Below are 20,753 nucleotides of genomic sequence, written 5' to 3' on the forward strand. Positions count from 1 at the left end.
TTTATGCAGCATATGTTTTTTAAGAACTGTGATTGGAACACAGGCTCCTGAAGTGGATACAAACACCAGCAGTGGCACAAACATAGCTTAGAAGCTCTACAAAGCTTGACACACAACAGGGCTCCCCTAAGCAGGGTTGGAACAACCCTCCCCATCTGAGACTTTCAGATCACTAGAAAAGCTCTAAAGCTCTAACACTAGTTTTCAAATAAATCACACACAGGATGTACATGGTTTTATATATACATCTATCTATATCTATTATACAAATTTATGTATACATACAAAATTTGAAAAAAAATATGTATGTATAAAAACATATACATCTATACAAATGTTATTGTTATCCAGACACTTTTATTTTTGCTAAATGCAATTACAAAACCTTCTTGTTTGGCCAAAATAATTCTTTTCAGTTCATAGTGTACTAGGTTTAGCTGGGAAAGTTTGTTTTGTGCACAGCAGCTGATATAGTGCTATGTTCAGGCTAGTGAGAAGAAGAGTGTTGGTCACACAGCCACACTTTCTTTAGCAGACCAGAGACATCCCATGCCATCTAGCATCATGTTCAGCAAGTAAGCTGGGGAGGAGGTTTTTCCAAGGTAATCATGGTGATCATTGCCTGGGACCAGGTGGACATCAGTTGGTTGATGGTTAGTGATTGCTTGTGCATCACTTGGTAGGGCTTTTCCACTTGTTTTTGTTCCCTTTCACTTATTTATATTCTGTATCTCTGTGGCAGCGGCCTCAGGGGAGACAAAGAGTTAACATTGTCGCACCCCAAACCCCTTGAGAAGGGCGGCCCAGGTGCTCTGATTGGGTTTGAGTACCTGGGGGTTTCTCCCTTGCTGTGCTTCTACTGGTCCCTGACCCTGAACTCCACCCTCAAAGGTGGGGACCCTTGGGAGTTCTGTCCCTCAAAAACCCCGGCTCTGCCTCTGTTCAGAGCTCTCTCTGTTCTGGACCTGAGTTTGTTCCTATGTTGAATAAATGGTTTCATGAATGGGAGCCCGTCTTGTTGGTGTTCCATGCTGGTCCTCAGAATCCTGCTGCTTCCCTGGACGAGATTCTGAGGTTGCTGACTGCAACGAATGGTGGAGAATGCGGGCATCCAGTGAAGCAAGAGAACAGCAGGACCCGGCTCCATGGACACCCCGTAAGTCCCCGGCTGATGGCTTGAGAACCTGCGAGACCCCCGCCTTGGAAAGGAGGACTCGAGAGTACCTGGCAGTAAGGCTGGGTTGGGAGTGCCTCAGAGGCATGGGGGAAGAAAAGGGCTTATGGAGGTGTGGGAGCCGAGACCAGACACTGGGACAAACACCTTGCATCACCCAACGAGACGTATTATGGATGATTATATTAACATTATGGACGATATCAACATTATGGACGATTCTATTAACATTATGGACGATTATGGATGGTATGGCTCTTCCAGTGGACTGTTTTTGTCTTCTGTGAAGTTTCTTTTTTTTTTTTTTTGGTGTATACCTCCCTGTACCTTCCCCTCTCCTCTGTTCCTAAGGGCAGGACAAAGGGTGAAAAATGCCAAGATGGCTCGGGGTTGCTGCCGACTCCCCGTCACCCGGTGTCTTTCTGCCATCCCATCCCCTGTTTTCCTGAAGGCAGGCAAGGGACGGAGAACATCCAGAGTGATGCGGGTCTGCTGCCATCTGTCCGCCATTCCGTGTCCTCCTTCCCCCCCCGTCTTTCCATATTCCCCGGTCTGGGAAAATCCATCCCGGCCTCCCCCCCCATCCCAAGATGGCGCCGGCCATGCGGTCTGGGATCCTTTGTTTCCCGCCTTGCTCCTTCTTTTCCGATCCCGAACCTTCCCTTCCCCCAGTAACTCCTGCTTCGCTCCCAGCCCTTTGTTCGGCTGCTCCACCCCTGGGGGCTGTGCCTGTTCCATGGTGGGCAACACCTCCTCCAGGGAAATTGAAACAGTAACCTGAGCTCCCAAAGCCAGTGTTCCACCGAGATCATCTAAAGAGGCGACGCCCACATGGGAGCTGGAGCCGCAGCTGGAGATTGAAGAATTCTGCCCCTCGTAAGAGGAGATCTAAGAGCTGCACCCTTCCTAAGAGAGAATCCTAAAGTGGAGACGACTGAACTAAAAAACCTTTATGTTTGTATTAAGTACCATCACTGTTTCCTTTGCCCGGTGTGGTCCAAGATTTAAGTGTTTGTTTTTAATTTTGTTTTTTTCTGTTTGCTTAATGTGTTTTGTTACTGAGTTTTTGGTGTCCCACAAAGCAAAGCGGGTGCTCTGTGGAGGAGGTGAGATTTTAAGGTGTATGTTTAGAAACATCTTAAGCTCCTAATTAAAATTTGGAAAAAAAAAAAGAAAAAAGAGTAGATGCGGCAGCGGCCTCAGGGGAGACAAAGAGTTACATTGTCCCACCCCAAACCCCTTGAGAAGGGCGGCCCAGGTGTTCTGATTGGGTTTGAGTCCCTGGAGGTTTCTCCCTTGCTGTGCTTCTACTGGTCCCTGACCCTGAACTCCACCCTCAAAGGTGGGGACCACCCTTGGGAGTTCTGTCCCTCAAAAACCCCGGCTCTGCCTTTGTTCGGGGCTCTCTGTTCTGGACCTGAGTTTGTTCCTATGTTGAAAAAATGGTTTTATAAACGGGAGCCCATCTCAGTTGGTGTTCCATGCTGGTCCCCAGAATCCTGCTGCTTCCCTGGATGAGATCCTGAGGTTGCTGACTGCAACATATCTCAACCTGCAAGGCTTTGTTGGTTTTTCCTCACTTTTGCCCTGTTGCCCTTACAGTTCTCTTTTCCATCCCACTGTGGGACACGAGTGAGCAGGTGAGTAGGGGCTCACCTGCTCACAGTCTGCCCAGCACAGCCAGGTAAGGACATGGCTTGGCAGCATGAAGCAACCTCCTCACACAAGGCAATACCGCTGCTTCAGCATCCTCCACACCTACAGATCAAGGAAGGGAGTAATCATAGGGTAGGGCAAAATAAAAACTTCTACATGGCAGCAGAAGTGATGTCTAAAGCAACAGCATTTATAAAAACAGACTTTGAGGATACTCTGTAGACTGACTCTTCAAAAGTCAGTTGTTCCTAAAATTATTCTTGAACAATCAGCAGTAGACATTGTTGAAGAACTTTTGTTTAACATTACATTCCATGCTGTGTGTCAATCTTTGATCCACTGACACGAGTGGGAAGAAACTCCTGAGTTTGCAAATCCTGATGCCAGTCATGAAGGACAGACTGCCATGTCACAACCTAGCTCATGTATTTCCCAAGGTCTCTTTAAAACCAGGTAATGCACTGGCCTGCACAGGTGCCACTGGAGGGTTTGCCTTATTGATGGTTCTTAACTACCTCATTTGTATAGGAAATATTCTTCAAATGGGAGGAGAAATATACTTACCCTTTCAATCATACATGGGCTTGGGGTGTGGGATATGTTGCTTTTCCTTGTCATTGGCCAAGACCCTGCTCCTCTGATAACAAGGAACCTCTAATTAACACTTGGCTGGTTTCTATCAATTCACTCATGCAGTGCTCCCTCCTCCTTTCAGAGTGGTCTTACCCGTGTCTTATATAGGACACTTCCAGTAACACATCTCTAGAGATGCCTTTTCCCCCATGTGAGAAACAACGCTCACTTTTAAAAGTTTCAAAGGTTTATTAAAACTTTAACAAAATACAACAAACGACTGAATAAGGAGAAAATTACAGTGCTGGGAGCATTGAATTAGACCACCATGTGCTCACCCACAAAATGGCTGTTCTGCTTTTTATATCCTTGGTGTTGCAGCAGGCAAGCCTGGCCCCACCCACAGTTTGTCAGTCAACTCTTCTTCACCATCCCTTGGTGGAGACTTCTTTCTTGGAACTTGATCGGAGGTCAGGTGTTGTCAGGCCGTGCCTCCCTAGTAACAAGCCTTTCCTATTCACAAATGCCTCATTACCAAGATTACCAAGGCCATCCCTTGGCAACCATACCAAAAAGGGGAACTATGGAGGGAACAGAGATGTCTAAATAAAAAAATCACAATAACATAACTATACATCAATATCAATTCTCTTAACATACATGACATAAATGATGGGCTAGGAGACCTTCTGCTCCTTTTTCCAAGCCTTTATTAAAAGAAGAAAGAGCTTGTCACTTTGTTAGACATGAAATTATTCACACGGACGCAGCTCAAGGTGTGGTAAAAGAAGAATTTTCATTTATTTGCTCTTTCAGTATTTATAGGTTTCCAGCCACGACCAGGGATTGGATAGTCAGGTTAACACCTCAACTGCACTGGCTGTGAGAGACAACTATCAAAAGGCATATCTTTAATGGAATGTATAAACACCTATGTTTATAGTTACTTTCCTGGGAAAGTGGCTAGAACTTGTGAAAAACAATATCAAAAGGCCTGATTCTCAGGGCAACAAGGGCCTAGAGGTGGGGGCTCAGGGTGTGCGCTGCCTCCACTGCTCCCAATGGTCAACATCCAGGAGGAAGATTACACAGGCTTGTCGTCATTAGCCATCAGAAGGACCGGAGTCTCTGTCCTCACAGGGATTGTCCAGAGACCACTCTTATGGTTTGATAGCCCAGGGGAGTCTTCCAGCTCAAGCGCTGCTGAGGTCATGGTGACCGGTTTGTTGGGCTGAGACTGATGTATCCAGCCTCCTCGGGTCCTTGCTACCTCCATAGTGTGGTTTCTAGGTGTTCTCTGAGAGTGGCTCGTTGTCCAAGACTGCCTTTATTCACAGGTGTTAAAATGATTTTAATATAAGCAAGTGTGCAAGTCCTTATGTGGAATGCGGAAGTTTATTCTGGGGAGCAGCAGCTAAATTACCCAACGAGTTGGAAGAGAACAAGGGGGGTACAAAACTTTTAACAATGAACCTTTGGAGCTGACCATACTAAGCACCTTAACCAGGGACATAAACCAGGATTAGAACAGGAACATGGGTAAACAAACTTAAATTTGAACATCAGTTTTTGTTTATAGCAATACACATAATATTCATCCCTTAAGTGTGAGAGCCAACCATCACATTATCCATCTATAACACCCCAGAACATCATATTTTGGACTCCTGACCAGTTTATGATGTATTAAAAACCAGTTTCTTCTGTACTGCTGTTCCCACCCTGGATTTACCACCTGATTCCTTCCTTTCATATTGGCAGTCTCATTCTTGTTACAAAATTGCCTCTCTCTGACCCAGGTCAGTTCCTCCAATTTATCTCACTGTTTTGACTCCTTTTCCCTCAGTATCCCCCTTTCCGTTGTGACTCACCCCTGGGAGAGGCCCAGCCCTACACTGCCTGTGTGTGCTGACTGGGGGCCACAGCTCAATCATGGCAGCGGCAGAATGCGGTGAGCATGGAGGGCAGTGGGAGGCTGCAGGTCGTACCAGGCCCCATGCACCCAGGGCCCAGCTGGGGCCTGGCAGGACCTGGGGGAGGGCTGTGATGGAAGGGTGAGGAGGGTCTGCTCTGCCTCAGCCTCTTACAGGTTCATCTGTGCTGCTCTTCAACTGCCTTCTCACTTTGAGCTCCTGCTTTGACATTCCCAGTGTCCTGCAGCAGCAGTTCCAGGGCATGAGTGCCAGGGGTTAGTTTTGGGTGTAAGTGCTCAGCCTTATGCTGAAAGGAGCTGAACCAGAAAAACAGAGGCACTGGCAGTGGAGTTTCCAAACCTTTTCCAGTGGTGTCACTACTGGAGTCATGCTCCAGGGTCTTACCTCCCAGATGCTGGGGGTGAATGTTTATTACAGGCATATGCATTATGGAGATGCATGAGCCAGGGCAAGCCCTGAAGGGTTTGAGATTTCTCTGCTGTTGCTAGGAATGTGACACCTGCCCTTGCAGGGGTTGTTGGCTCCCTGTCACTGCACCAACAAAGGCCAGCCAGGACTTCACACCACTTGTGAGAAACAATGTTCACTTTCCTGGTAAATTTTAAAAGATTTAATAGAAAAAGACAGTAGGAAACAAAGACAATAAAGCAAAGGGTTAAAAAAGCCAGGTGCTTGGCACTTTGCCAAGAACATACCTGGTGTTTTGGAAACACCCTTTATATACCATTTCTATTGCATTAACCTGATGCATATTCATAGACTTCATGCATATTCAAACTCTTCTAATAACTAGTTTACGTTTTCCAGAAACTGTTTAGCATGGCCATTCCTTGGGTCCACCTTTTTAGAGCATGCGTGTTTCTTGGCTTGTGGTTTTAATCCTCTTCTTATCACCTCTGAATTTGGGCCTTGGCTCCTTCTTTCCACAGACAGTGAGTGTTGACAGCAGCAGGGTCCCCATCATCTGTTCACTGGAGGTTATCCTAACTAGTCCTAACTATCCTAGCAGACAGTTCAAACATACTATATCGACTATTACAGCAAAGCCATTTTAACATTATACATATAGCATTCATCTTAATACTTGTGAAAAGTCAATATTATAACAAGTATTTATAACACTCTCCCTCTGTATCACAGAGGTAAATGCCTTAGGAGAGAGAGGCACAGAGGAGATCATGCCCTCTAGGTCATGTTCTGCAATGGACCTCAGAGCAGTCAGACACTATAGAGTTCAGAGTCCTCTTGAGAGTCCCCTGCCACTTACTCTGCCTCTCTAATCTCCCACCATAATTTCTCTATTTTCATGATTGCCAAGTCATTTTATAAAGAGACCAGTCTTTACAAAATGGAGAGTAAACTGATGAGGTTTATTGGTGTGTTTTGAGGTTGTTCTTGGTATAGGTGAGTAATGGGATGACTAACTTTTGCAGTTAAGGGATTGTGGAAAATGGAGTAACTCTTCAGGATTTTTAAAAAAATTTAATAGGGAATAAAATAAGAGACAAAAGTCCAGTGCTGGGGCGCTTCTGGCAAACAGCCAAAGAACACACCCTAGCTTTGAAACAGTTTATACTGTATTATTTCTGAGGCTTATGAATATTCATGTGTTTTATTATTCAAACTTCCTTTGGAACTATTTGTATTCCAGATTCTCTTCTTGTTTGGTTTTTAACCTCTGACCTGCCTGCGGGATATTCTATAGACAAGGTATCCCGTGTTCCTATCCTGTTATTTCACACTTCAGATGCTTATGCTCTGGTTTTCAGCATTTTTGTCACATCAGTCCACAAATTAAAGGAAAATTATTGGTTTTGCACCATTCTTTAAGTTGGTTACACAGAGGTATTTTTAGTCTCTATTTTTAACAGTTTGCTAATGCCTACAAGACAATGTGTTTATTACATTTATTCATATAAACTATACAGTGTATATGTAAACTGACAGATTATACTATACAAAAGCAGTTAAAAGTAACTATAAATTGTACTATATCAAAACACTTGTGATACAAAAAGTTAATCTATAAATGCAAAAACCAATCTTATATTGCCATCTATGGAATGAATATTGTATGTATGTTAAGAGAAGCTTTGTTGATGTAAAGTTATGTTATTGTGGTTTGTTTAGATGCCCTCTGTTCTCCCTATAGTCCCCTTTTCCCTGCTCTGTATGGCTGTAACCTGACAGCCTGGGTTGTCCCGACAAGTGGAGAGAAGGCCTGTAATGGGAAAAGCTTGTTACTAGGGGGACACAGCATGAAAACATCTGACCTCCAATCAAGTTGCAAGAAGGTCTCCACCAATGGATGGTGAAGAAGAGTTGACTGACAGACTTTGGAAGGGGCCAGGGCTGCCTGATGCAACCCCCAGGGGTATAAAAGGCAAAGCAGCCATTTTGTTGATGAGGACATGGCAGGCAAGTTATGCCCTCCCAGCATGCTGTCTTTTTTCTTCTAAAATTTTAGAGTGAGCAGTTGTGGTAGCCAGGCCGGGTCTGCTGGTTAGACCTGGGAGGCTATGACCTTCCTAAAGAGAGCAGTCCAGCAAGAGGCAGCCTTCGGGGGGGTTCTCTAGCAATCCCTAGCCACCAGGGGGTTCTCTAGCAATCCCTAGCCACCAGGCAACCTCAGGCTGAAAGTGATTTCAGCTCAGTGATTTCCAGCTCAGCGTGCAAGCTTATTCCAGGCCGACTCAGAGACAGAAGTGTTGTGTGGCAATTTTACAGAGACAGCCTTTATTGTCCAGCAGCTGTGTGAAGGGTAGCCAGGGATGGTGGCTCCCTGCTGAACTGGGCAGAAGCTGGGGTTTTTATGGGGTGTTGTGGTTTTAAAGCAGCAACTAAAAAGTCACTAGAAAAGAGCAAAACAGGCTTAAAACTTAAAAGGAATAAAGGAAGTTTATTAACAAAGCTACAAGAATTAGAAAACCAGAATAAAACCTACAGAAAACCCTTTTTTCCCCCACTACTCAATCATTCTCTTGTTCACATGACAACATAGAGACAAAAAAAACTTGGGTGTTTGTAACAGTCCCAATTCTTGCCATAATCTTTCCATCAGTTTTTGTAGAGAAACAGAAGTCTTCTTCTGCTAATCTATGGAGTTTTTCACAAGAAAACTATTTTTGTTATGGCTTTCTATTTCCCTGATGTTAGCTGCTCGGAAATCTGCCATCAGTTGTCTCCTCCCATTTCACATCACTCTGAGGTGTGTTATGGGTGAAATGAGTCTAGGGATGTAATTTTTAAGGATGAGTTATTCAAAGGGAAAAATTCTCTTCATTTGTCTCTGTGAGCCTCTCTGGAAACAGAAGTTTTCTCTTTGCCTCTACAAAGCTACAAATCTTCAACTATTATTTCTCCCCCTCTGTTCCAACACCTCACTGTGTCACAATCACTTTACTTTTTGCTCAAAATCTACACTTTGAATTACTGTATTCCTCCCAATATACTCTGTCATGAATTAAAGGAGTTTTTTTCAGAACACTATTGTCTATTTCTATAGCTTTAACAGAGAAATATTTCAGTTTATTAAAGCATCTTCTTATTCTCTACTTCTTTTAAAGCTTAATTCCTTTCTTTACCATCTCTGATAGCTTATAAAGTCTCTTTACATGTTGATTACTCTCTCTTTCTCTCTCTGGAAAAAAGATTAATCTGCAAGTCTCATCTGGGTAATGAAAAGGTTAAAATCTTGCCCAGGCTTTGTAGATGGTTCTGTGATCTCTGCTGGAGCAGCAGCTGGAGTTGTCTGCGATGGAAGAGCCTTCATGGCTGCTCTGGAGAGTGTGGTCACTGTCTCAGCCCGCCGCAGCTCAAGAGCTTTTTCTTTCTTTCCTCGGCAGTTTGTGGTGAATTCAGTCACAGCAAAAACTGCAGCCGAGCCAGGGAGTGGCCTGGCCCGGCCAGAGCCCGGGGCAAGCCCCTCAGGCCCCATCTCCCGGCCGGGAGCCCGGCAGGCCCAGCCCAGCCCCTGCCCGGGCCGCATAGCCTGGGCAGGGGAATGAGAGTCCAGCTGGAGCTCTGTTACCTTTCACAGCCAGAAAACAAAAAGACAAAGAAATTCCCAAGCTTAAGTCTTAAGATGGTGTTCACAAGTTGATCTCACTTTTCAACAGTCAAAACTGCTGTCAGTTCTTAAAAATGGCCAGTTGTTGGCTGGGAGAAAAACTCCCAGCAGCCTCCAGCAGTTTTACCTTCTTTAAGTGTTTCTCTTTGTTTTCTTAAATGCCAATCACATGGCGGGAGGCCAGGGTTGCACCAGGGGGAAAATCAATGGGTTACAAAGGATCAGCATAGTCACCAAAGCATGGTGGGATAGCTCACCAAGAGAAGAGGGGATGGTCCCATCTAAGGGGTATCTCTCCTTAGGAGAGGGTTGGGATAAGCTTATCACAGCTCGCTCAGGGCACATTCCTCCAAAGGAAAACCTTGGTAGGCTCACCTTCCTCCACAGGAGGTTGTTTCTCACATTCTTTAGCTTTTTGACACAGAATGCCTTTGTTCTGACTTCAGCATGTCTGTTGAGGTTCGTGTTTTTTCCGTTTCTTCCTAGTCGGTGTTTTTGTTTTCTCTTTGCTTACCATGCTGGGATCATCCATCTTTGCTTTAGGCTTACACTTCAAGGCCTCGCCATACCTCCTCCTAATGATGTTAAAAGGAAGACAGCTCTTTATGGGTCACTTACTAGTAAGGAATTCACATTTACATGTTTTCAGATTTTCAGATTTACATCTCACCAAAGGGTCATGATACATTTTTGCCTTCTAGACCCTTGTCCTACCAGTCACCTTCACCTGCTCTTCACCAGGGACTTGTGTCGTTGGCAGACCACTGCTCCTTGATTTTATGTGTGCTGAAATGTTTAAATCTTCCCCTCTAACAAGTTTGTCCTTTTTCAAGAGTAGGGACTTGTTGCAATTTCGGAGACAGGCACACAACAGAACACACAGAAGTTCATGCGACAACAGCTGAAGTTTATTGTTGGGTGCTCCATTTTATAGGAACTTCAAATTTCCTGTGCTTACACATTTGATTGGTTGGGGTCTTAGCACCGCCCAGCTCACTGGCCAATTATATGTCTGCATTCATGATTCAAGGGGATTGGCTGGTGGCCCCTGTTCGAATTTTAATCAGACCTGTCATTATCATACCCAGGGACTTGTTTAGTACTATAATCTAACGAGCCAGACTGACGTGATTTCACTGCCTTTGAAGTTATTTTCGCTTGCCTTATAGGAGGGATAAGTTCACCTCCCATGCCCCTGCATGATTTAGTACATTTTTAAATGGACTGTGAGGCTAGCACATACCTCCTCTGGCACATGCCTCCTCTTGGTATGTGTAGAGCATCTCCCAGCCTGAGCTCTCTAGCTTGAGAGAGCTGTTGCTTCTGTGCCATTCTGTTGGTCAAGCCTGTCTGTTCAAGAGAAGATTTTTCTCTTTTCAAAGTTGTGCAGAATCATTACCATATTACCTGGTTCAAGGGGAAGGAAGCATTTAGATTGACTCCGTCTTTCTCCTGTCTTGGGAGTGTCCTCAATTTCTTCTTCATCCAGCAGTTTGAGACAAAGTTTGGAATGCAGTGGATACTCTGGGGAGGCAAATTTTTTTTGTGTTTTCTAGACCCAGGCCAGCCTGTCTTGTCCAATGATTAAAAGAAACTGAAAGAGGTAGTGAGGTTAAGCAGAAAGTGGCACATGATTTTCCAGATTTCCTTGTTGCTTTCTGTGTGCAATGAGTGGTGTTTTCTGCACGCATCCTAGAAAACCCGTTCTAACTCTCAGTGTCAGCCTGACAGTTTTGTTTTTTTGACATATTTTAACATCTTCAGTCACAGATAGTCAGTACTTAATATAGGAGTACTCCCATGGAATAGAAACTTTAGAGTGAGAGACAGGAATGAAATGTGTTTGTTATTCTGTACTTTGGCCAGCAGAACCTGCTGATTCTGCCAACAGTGTGTTTACTGGTCCCAGCAGAAGATGAATTGCACATGGCTGATTGAAACCACATGTTTATATTACTGTGAGAAGCAGAACCTGAATTGCACATTTCTTGGTTTGATTCGGTTCTAGGATTTGTATCTTTAGAAGATTTGAGCTTCTCCCCTCTTTTTGGTGCAGTGAGATGAGATCTACCTTAAGTGTAAGGAATGGGTTAAATGGCACCTGGGTACTCTGCTGGAACAGTGATGTTAGGGAGACTTGCTTCAGGACCTTCTTTGTGTACAAAGAGTATAGAAAAGTGTTATTTACAAAACAAGGCAGTATGGGCCATCACCCACAGAAAAGAGATACATCTCTTGCAGAAGTTGAAACTGATTGGTGTCCTCTGATTCCAGCTCTGAGAGAAAGCTGTGGTGGGCATGGGGTGTCACATCCTGTCTGACATTTATTTTTGTGCTCAGGCAGCATTTGCAAGTACAGCACAGTGACTTCTGTAGCCCTTTAAGGGATCAATACATTAGACGAAGTGTGCATTTGTCTCAGAGCTGTTTTGATTCTTTGGAAAACAAAATGGGTACAGAACTCCTTCTGAGAAGGATGTCTGCAGCAGATGAACACTGCCGAACTTGCTTCAGCTTAAGCAACATAACCAGACTCACTACCCTGGAGCTGCCTGTGCTCACAGACCAGATTGATGTGGTAACTGCAGCAGGTCACACCAATGAAGACCTACAGCCTGGCTTTCTGTAGAGCCATCATATGCCTTCCCTGCTCTGGGGACCAGGGAAGCTTCCCAATGTCTGCCTTGGGTTTATTGCACAGTTCTGCTGCAGGTCAGGAGCATTCTAATGATAGGCCAGCTGAGCTCTGCCTGAGAGACTCGAGTGGCTTTAGCCTCACTGACTTCAGGCAGTCCTGCAGCCATGGTAGTGATATGTGGATAGAAAGGACTCTGTAACTCACAGAGTAGTTATAAGAGTAGGTATGAATTTATTCAGTGCTGAGGTGCATGGGGGATATCTCCTCCAAAGGCACGCACACCTTGGAGATTTGTTTCTCCCTTTTTATTCTCTACAAACTAAAGTTACACAGTACGCTTAATACATATTCATTTGCTAACCCCACCTGTCCCTGCTTCATATTAAAATTAGTTCCACACCTATTTGCAGCTGTGCACTGCTCCTTGTTGGTCACCCTGGTGGTCTTCTGGGGGTCTTTGGGGCTGAAGTCAGCATTTTTCCTTCAGCTGAACTTTTTACCTTGTCTTCTTGTGCATGCTCCCTTCAGTTCTTTTGGCCCCCCCTCTTTCCATTTCTTCTGGCTTAGGGGTCCAAAAGAATCCAAGGAACCCCCTCATCCTATGGTGCATTTATGCTTGCATCCTGTTTATGTATTCCAGCTCCTTATTTCATCCTGTAGTCTTTATTCTCTTCCTGCTATTATGGGAACAGTCAGCATTTCACATGGGTTTTGTAGCCCCTTCTTTTACACAAGGCAATTTTATAAATGATTCCTAATTCTTAATTTCTCTGTTTCAGGAGCTCAGTGGGCAGAGCTCAGGGACTGTGACAGCATGGTGCAAGGTAAAGGATCCTACTCCGTTTTAAGAGAATCCAGGCTTAGGAGTCATGGAGAATTCAGCATTGTACATGCAGTGGATTTTTGTCATTCATTTCTCTCCACTCTGAGGAATTTCTAACACCTCTTGTTTTTCCAGGGAGTCTGCTCTGTGTGCTGGGGTTTGTTTCCGCCCTCACAGTCAGCATACTTGACAAAGTGGGGAACTGGACTTGGATGGTGTTGCGTTGCTGATGTTGGAGACAGGCATGTGACAAAACACACCAAGGGGTCATTCGACAACAGCCAACTTTTATTGAGTGCTAGTCTCCTTATACATCTTTGAAGGCCTGTGTGGTTAGTTCTGATTGGCTTGAACCAGTTGCCATCCTACCAACCAGCCAATAGCTGCCTGTGTCCCAGAAGGCCTAGGCCTGCTCCTGAACAGCCCAGACTGGTTGAGTTATATAAATCAAGGTAATTATATAATCAGTTGTGTTTTAGTTATAAAATTAGGATTATTTATAACTCTGAGGCCTTCAGGACAGCTGTTAGCCACCACAGTGTTATCCAGTAAGAATCCAAAAAAGTGTTATGTGGTGCTTTTTCATCTCTGTCCTGGAAATCTCTGGTGCAGGAGCACTGCCACCGAAGTGGCAGGGAAGGCTGCAGCAACAGGAGCCAGTCCTGGCCAGGAGAGGTGTCCTGGGGTGACTTTATGATGCTTGTATCCCCAGTCACCTTGTTTATGTTACATATTAAGTTCTGCACTTTTAAGACTGGCTCTGAGAGTGAAGTGGGGGAAGGAAGCAGTGTGCAGTTTGTGTCGATAAAGAGCCCTCACTCCTCCCCATCCTGCTCCTGGACTGTGCTCTCTGCAGCACGGACAGACAGTGGGACAGAGCTCTCCTTCGTCGTTAGTTAGGTTTTAGCTAGCTGAGGTAGAGAAGTTCCCTAGACTGTTTTTTCCCCCTTCTTACTGGATCTGTTCAGACCTGCTCTGGACTGAAAACCCAGACAAACCCTGGGAACTCATGCCTGTGGCTCACCGGGGCCTGGGCCTCAGCACTTTCCATCACTGGAGGGACTGATAAGTGACTGAGTGGGCCAAGCTACACCACATGAAAAGGACTTTTTCTGGATTTGCCATCTCATTGAACAGCAAGAGGTGTTATTGTTTAATATTATTCAATTTCTGTTAAATAAACAGTTTTTTCCATTTTTCTCCAAGGAAATATCTTCCCAAACCATTTGGGGGAGGGGCCACTTGAATTTGCTTTTTGGAAGGACCCCATTTGGAGGTTCTCTCCGAAATTTGCCCTAAACCAGGAGAAGGGCATTTGCACCCCTCGGTTCAACCCTGCAGAGCAGTGCTGAGAAGATCACATCTGTGAGCCACTAGCCAAGGGTTCCATTGCCTGGAGCCTTCCAGAGAGCTCAGGTAGCACTTGGAAGGGCAGTAGCTTTCTGAGCCAGTTACTTTCTGACTGTAAGTGGCTCAGAGGAGCATTTTGTTTACAAAACTAGCTGGTAGCCTCCCTCTGAACTGCTTTCTGGCTCACAGGATCCAGGATAGCAAATAGCTAATCTGGGCAGTACTGAACTCTCTTGCCAGCCCTAATCTTCAATTCCTCCTTGCATTCTGACTAGGAACTAGCACTACAAGCAACTCTGGTCTGCAATTTTTATGTCACTTTGATCTATTAGATGGCTTCCTTCTCATGAAAGTACTCTCAACTGGTTTCTGTAGTTGTCTTTCACCTAAGGACGTGCAGTGGACTTATAACAGATTGCTTTAAAACAGTATCTTGCAGCCAGAACCTTTATAAAAATAAGAAAGCTTTTTTGTTTTCTTTACTGGACAGTGTTAAAGAAGGAATGTTTTAGAGTCAGCACATCTCAAATTTCACTTAAGAGACGAATGAGCTGCCTTTCATTTCCCTTTTACATGCCATTACTTCTTAAATCTCTTGTGCCCTTCTGTGGCTTGCAGAAAGTGATATTGGTGTGAAGTCGGGCTATTTTCCTGGGGAGGGGGAGTACATTTTTGCTGCAGATTCAGGACATCCAGCACCTTCTCCTTCACTACTGGCTGCTGGTCCTCACCATCATGTTCTTCTTCCCCTTTGTGGCAGACATCAGGTACTGTTCTATGGTTGTGGCCCACTGACTGACATGAGCCAACAAAGCCTTGCAGGCCTCACTTTTGGGTGGACTGGGAAAGAGAGGGGTGAGTAATAGGCTTCTTCCTTCCACTTGTTTAATGTGGAGAAACATGCCTTTAACATCTAGAAGTTTGAGGGTTCTTCAACCTTTCCCTTCAAAGATGAGAGAAGCTTTTGAAAGACTGCAAAAATACCTTAAGGGAAAATGATTCATCCAATATTTAAAGCTTCAAACACTGCCAAAGGAGGATCAGAAGGATTTGGGAGAAGGGAAAAAATATGCCATTTGAAAAACAGCCCACAGACATTTCACCTTTGTGACAGACCAGCAAAGTAGGTGTCTCCTGAGCTGGGTGGGGTGGGGCGTCAACTCCACAGGCCTGGGGTAGCTCTGTCCTGCAGCTGCTGCACTCTGCTGTGTCTGGAACATAACTAGGCTTGCTCAGCCTGGGTTTGTACAAGAGGAAAGCTTTGTATCTGGTGAAAGCTTCTGACTTCCTTTTTAATGCTTGCCTTTGCTTAAAAGAAAGCAGCAACCTGGACATCTAAATTGCAATTCCTGCTTCTGTCCTGGGGCTCTGTCACACACTTGTTTTGCTGCTTTGCTCCCCTTTGTGGATGATATAGCAGCTTCTGTCATGTAATGTGAATGAACTTTTATATGTAAGGCCTGCAGTAAAAGAAATAAAGTAATTTTGGTAGTATTTCATTAGTGATTTAAAAGAGGCCACTGTGAAATCAGAAGGGAAGAAATGTCATCAGCATGACAGCTGATGTGAAGTAGCCATACAGGTAGCCAAATCAAGTTTTAAGTAGCTACAAGATATTTAAATAAACCTCTGTGTTAAACTGACTGACTAAATTCTATAAAGAATTTGAGGCAGTTTAATGAAATTTCTGCATGTCACTAACAAAGCTGAAAGGCTGGTTTTGACAGTGGGGTTTTTTCTTTGCTGTAACCCGGTCTCCTTAAAGGCATTTCCTGGGGCAAGTTCTAGTATTTCTCAAATGCAGATGTTCAATATAAATGCTGATCTTTGCTGCTAGATTATTTTTAAACTATGGTCCTGCCCCTCAGCATTCATCTCCTTGAACTGATAAGGCTTTTAGACTCTTAAAAGAGGATGTCAAAACTTCACCCGTTAGGTTTGGACAGGTGATGGCACATTGCTTCTGTGAACGGTGCTGATACAGGAAACACATGCTCCACTTTAAGCTGCAGTTTCACTCTGAACTTGCAGAAGTGTCTTGACAGTGTCTGAAAATACCAGCTCCTCTGTGGTGTGCACTAATTAAAAAGAAAGTAAACCACCAAAGGCTTGGCACTACAAACCAGAAGGAATCAAGCTTGTTTACAAGTCCCCTCATTCAAACCCTTCCTGCCCATATGCTTGTGCTCAAACTTACTTTCTATCAAAATAACCACTTCAAGAACACTAATTATTTTATTTTCTTGGCTTAATTTTATTTTTAGCAAGTATATCCAGGATAAATATTCTGGTTAAAATCAGCGGGCAGCTGCTTACATTTTTGGGGCAGTGTATGACATCTCCATCATTCTCTCCGCAGCAGTTAGCATATTAATTGTGAGTACACAAAACATGAAAAATTCACTAATAACTTGCTCCTGATTTTTTTTTGGAAATGTCTGCTACAGGCACTTCAAACAGAAGCGGGGGGGCTGTTCCACCTGTTGTAGCTGAACGAGGAGTCCTTTATATCTTTGCAAACTGCAGGATGCACCTTAACCTGACTTAAATTACAAGAAGTAACATTTCCCTGTTTTCACCTCTGTCCTATAATTGTGCTATGGCAGCATCAACCCATGGTACACGGCTGTGCGTTTTGGGAAGTCTGAGACTGAAACATAAAGGACTGGGATAAGCTTTGCAAGTGGATGGCAAAGGACAATCTGCATGCAATCAGGCCATGTTTTGTCAAATAAAATTCATTATTTCCATAATGATCAAGGTATAATGTTTTTCCTTCCCCTTTGTTAAAGCCTGGGATTTCATTTGAGTACCAGACACCTAGTAACATTTCAGTCTCAGTGCAGAAGTATGCAAGAGGTAGAACAGCTAATCTGCTACACTGCCAACAGCCAGGAAATGCCATGTCACTGCCACTCCTGCCAGCCCTCTTTTGCACAGCCCCATGTGCCACCACGACTCATGGGAAACAGGGGCCCCTGGAAGAGACTTTCTGTTCATTCCCTTCACCAGGACTTCACTGGACTGAGAGGTGTCCTTGCTGATGGCTGTCCCCTGTTGACTCTGCCAGTCTTTGCTTTCCTGGCATTCCCATCTGTGCCTCTGCTGGTCTGTATCATCTGGCTGGGGATCACTTACTCCTTTGCTGCAGTGAGTACAGTCCCCCACTGTCTCTGGGTGTATTGCAGCTACACTCCTACATCTGGATGGCATATTACTGCTGCCCTGGTATCCTGCTAAGCAGGTTTCACAGCCACAGGTTGAAGTCACTGGCTCTACAAGCCTGAAGTTGTGGGAACCTAGTTAGATGGGCAGATCATACCCTGAACAGAGTTCCTAGCATGAAGGGAATAAACCTGAAGCCTTGAGAGATGGGGTGCTGGGGGGATGCTGATAGAATCATCCTACCTAGACTTATAAGGTCAAAACATTGTCCTGTGGCTGCGATTGGCTATTTCTCCCCAGGTAACCCTAGGTATTGTGAAGCCCACCATGCCCCTGCATCTTTGGAAGCTGCCCCTCAGACCATGCAGTCTCTCTATGAACATTAAAATCTATCTTGGGCAATTCCATCAAACCCAACCCATTATCATTGCCATGCCGCCCGGCTGGGTCAGCCCGAAATCACAGAGCTGACTGTGATATGAAGTCTTTGCTTAGTGACAAATAACCTTAAAGAATCAACAATGGACCAGAAAGGCAGAGCACAGAGCAAACAGAGTTTGAACATCTCCATGAATAGAGACTCTGCAGCCTCTCTGGGCCACCTGTCCCAGTGTCTGACCCCTTGCAGGAAAAATGTGCGTCCTTGTGTTCAGATGGAATTCTGTGTGGTTTCTCTTGTGCCCATTGCCACCTGTCCAGAGCAGAGTCTGGATCCCTCATCCTTGCTCCCTCCCAGCAGGTACTTGAACACATTAGTCAGATCTCCCAGAGCCTTCTTCTCTCAGCCCCTCATCCTGTGACAGATGCTCTAGTCCCTTTATCACTTTTGTGGCCCATCCCCTAAATCACATCTGTCTTATTCTAGGGAGGTCAAAACTGCACACAGTGCTTCAGGTAAGAACTCATCAGCATTTTGACACAGCTGGCAAATCAGACTCCTGCTAGACTGTGGCTTCAAAATATCCTTAGGCCCCCACTTGCTGTACTATTCTTCAGTGCTGAAATCCTGCACTTGCATTTTTTCAGAGGAAAAATCCCATGATGAATTTCCAGCTGTAACTATGAAAAACCACATACAGCAGGGCTGTAAACTAATGTTGGAGACTTGTGAACAGAAGAAAATGTGTTCACAGCTGATTTATGTGCTAATACCCTGGCTTAAGAGCAGTGACTTCAGCCTGGTTTGCTGACTCCATCAGCTTTCTTAGTTAATGCCATGATGCAGCAGCTAAACTCAAAGGGGGTTGGTACTGCTACAAGTGCTGGGATAACCACTCAAAGTCCTGTACTTGCTCCTTCAAGGAAGAAGCTTGCTCAAAAGCCAGCCATTCCTGTTTGACATCCCACAATCTACCTTCAAATGACTAGAAAAGAAACTTCACTCTTCTATTTTGAAAAAGAGTTGTGACATACTTTCCTTAAAGTCTGCCAGTGGTTAACAAGGTTCTCATTGATGTAGCACCAAAGCCTGTCTGCTCTGCTGGGTGTCACAGCCTTCCTGTCCCACTCCTGTTTTCACTGCCTATATGGAGAACTTCTGTTAGCTAGAGAGAAACCATAGAACAATGGTTTTATAGAAACCATAGAACAATGATCCTTGCACTTGCTTATAAAAGCCCTACCCACAGAATCTGAAGATGTGGGGACATTCTGGTGACCTTTGGGTCTCTTGCACAAAGACCATCTTCAGGGTGGGAGGACTCTACTGGAGCTTCTCACAGGCAGAGTTCTTTCTGGACAGGCCACTCCTGTCTTTCAGCTCAAATGGATAAATCTTGAAGCTGACATAACAATAAGGAGGGAGATGATGACCCTTCCTGGAGCAGTACCTGCTCACCTCCACTGGGCACGCTGATTGCTTACTCAGCTTTTTTCAGTAATGACCCCCTGATGACCAGGAAGCCACCTGCACTTTGCCTGACTTCCCCATTTTTGCTGGACACCAGCACCCAATTTGCAGCTGGGATACCAGAGCTCAGCTCTGAGCTTTCAAAAAGGCAATTGCATGGCTCTCACACTTTGGTTGAGCTTGTCATTAATATGAAAGGGTGGCATTCACAAAGGTCAACATGCTGCAAGAAATGGAAGGAAACAATCAGGGATTTTTTTTGTTTAACTTTTGTAGTGTTGCACTGATTATGATTATAGGTAACGGAAACCCCCACGCCTTACAATGTCCCCAGCCTTAGACAACCCAGGCTTTAACATTTAAGCTGCACATATTCTCTGGCAGAACATTCCTCTTGCCAAAGACACCATAGATTGAAACATGTAAAGTATAGACTGAAGCCTTAAAGTGGATATTAGTTCAGGCAGTTCACACTGAGTTGGACTTGGATTGCCCTTCATGCCCAAGTGCTTGCTCCCAACAGCCAGAATGTTAAACATTGACACAGTAGAACACACATATATGTAAGTCTGTGGGAGGAGACAGTGGAGAAAAAGCCATCATCTTTATGATCTTTATGAAGAACCTGGCATAATGTTAAGTTCCTGTAACTTCAAGAGGCCCCTGTGTTTTTAATACACCTGAACACAGAGGCCTGTGGTTTTGGCTTAAGTGGCACGTAACACACCCAAGCAGCAGCAGAGGAGGGGTCATGAAACCAAAGGCAGCACAGCTACTATTTTAAGTATCTGTATATGTAGGAGGGAGGAGAAAGCAGTGGGTAAGAACACAATCAGAAGTCAGCTGAACCTAGAAAGGCTGGTAAGTAAAAGAAATTCCTGCATTCCTGCTGGCTATGTGAGAGTATTTTGACCTGTTTAAGGAAGAAGAGGTTTTCTTAGGAATATAAGGAAATTGAAAGAAAGGGAAAGCCAATTCAAGATGAGACTGTCTTTATTCCCAGAAGCAAGATAAAACTACAAAAATAATCAGGGCTGCTAATTTAGTCCAGTAATTTAAATCTGCCTCTTCCTGCTCACCAACTGTGTTCAAAGGGAGGAGTGGGAACAGCCTAGGCAGCCAGCTTTGCCTGCTGGGAGACTTCTGGGCATCAGTTTTTGGCCAGCAATGAATTATTACCCAGTCCACTTCTTGCACAGCTGATAACCAGTAATGACAGAAAAAGCTTACATATGACCAAGTCTCCCCACAGCCAGGATGCTGTGACTTGTCTTTGCTCCTTCAGAAACAATGGAAAATTCCAGCCTCAATGACAATCCATCACCTTTTTCAAAGGGAGGCGATACACGGTTTCAGCAGAGCTTCAAGCAGAAATTCAACAAGAGACACATCAGGGGCTTGGAAAAATCACTGGGTGACCACCTCTATCACAGAATCACCCAGGTAACCAGACTCTTGGACATCCACACACCATTAACATGGTGATCATATTGATCATAAGCAACTCTGACAACCTTCCAGG

The 20,753-nt window shown here is 44.6% G+C and overlaps 1 protein-coding gene across 1 annotated transcript; it reads left to right on the plus strand.

Moving 5' to 3' along the window:
- Positions 1–1,280: 1,280 nt before the first annotated feature.
- On the plus strand, positions 1,281–19,587 carry LOC111936226 (lysosomal dipeptide transporter MFSD1-like). Its single transcript, XM_086854959.1, is given in 11 exon segments — positions 1,281–1,423; positions 1,526–1,781; positions 4,480–4,624; positions 5,466–5,591; positions 9,866–10,015; positions 10,768–10,938; positions 13,003–13,084; positions 14,856–14,984; positions 16,482–16,593; positions 17,230–17,367; positions 19,531–19,587. Coding segments are annotated over 11 exon segments (1,509 nt in total).
- Positions 19,588–20,753: the final 1,166 nt, after the last annotated feature.

Source organism: Cyanistes caeruleus, chromosome 17, assembly GCF_971803275.1.
Source record: "Cyanistes caeruleus chromosome 17, bCyaCae1.hap1.1, whole genome shotgun sequence".
NCBI classification, from domain to species: domain Eukaryota; kingdom Metazoa; phylum Chordata; class Aves; order Passeriformes; family Paridae; genus Cyanistes; species Cyanistes caeruleus.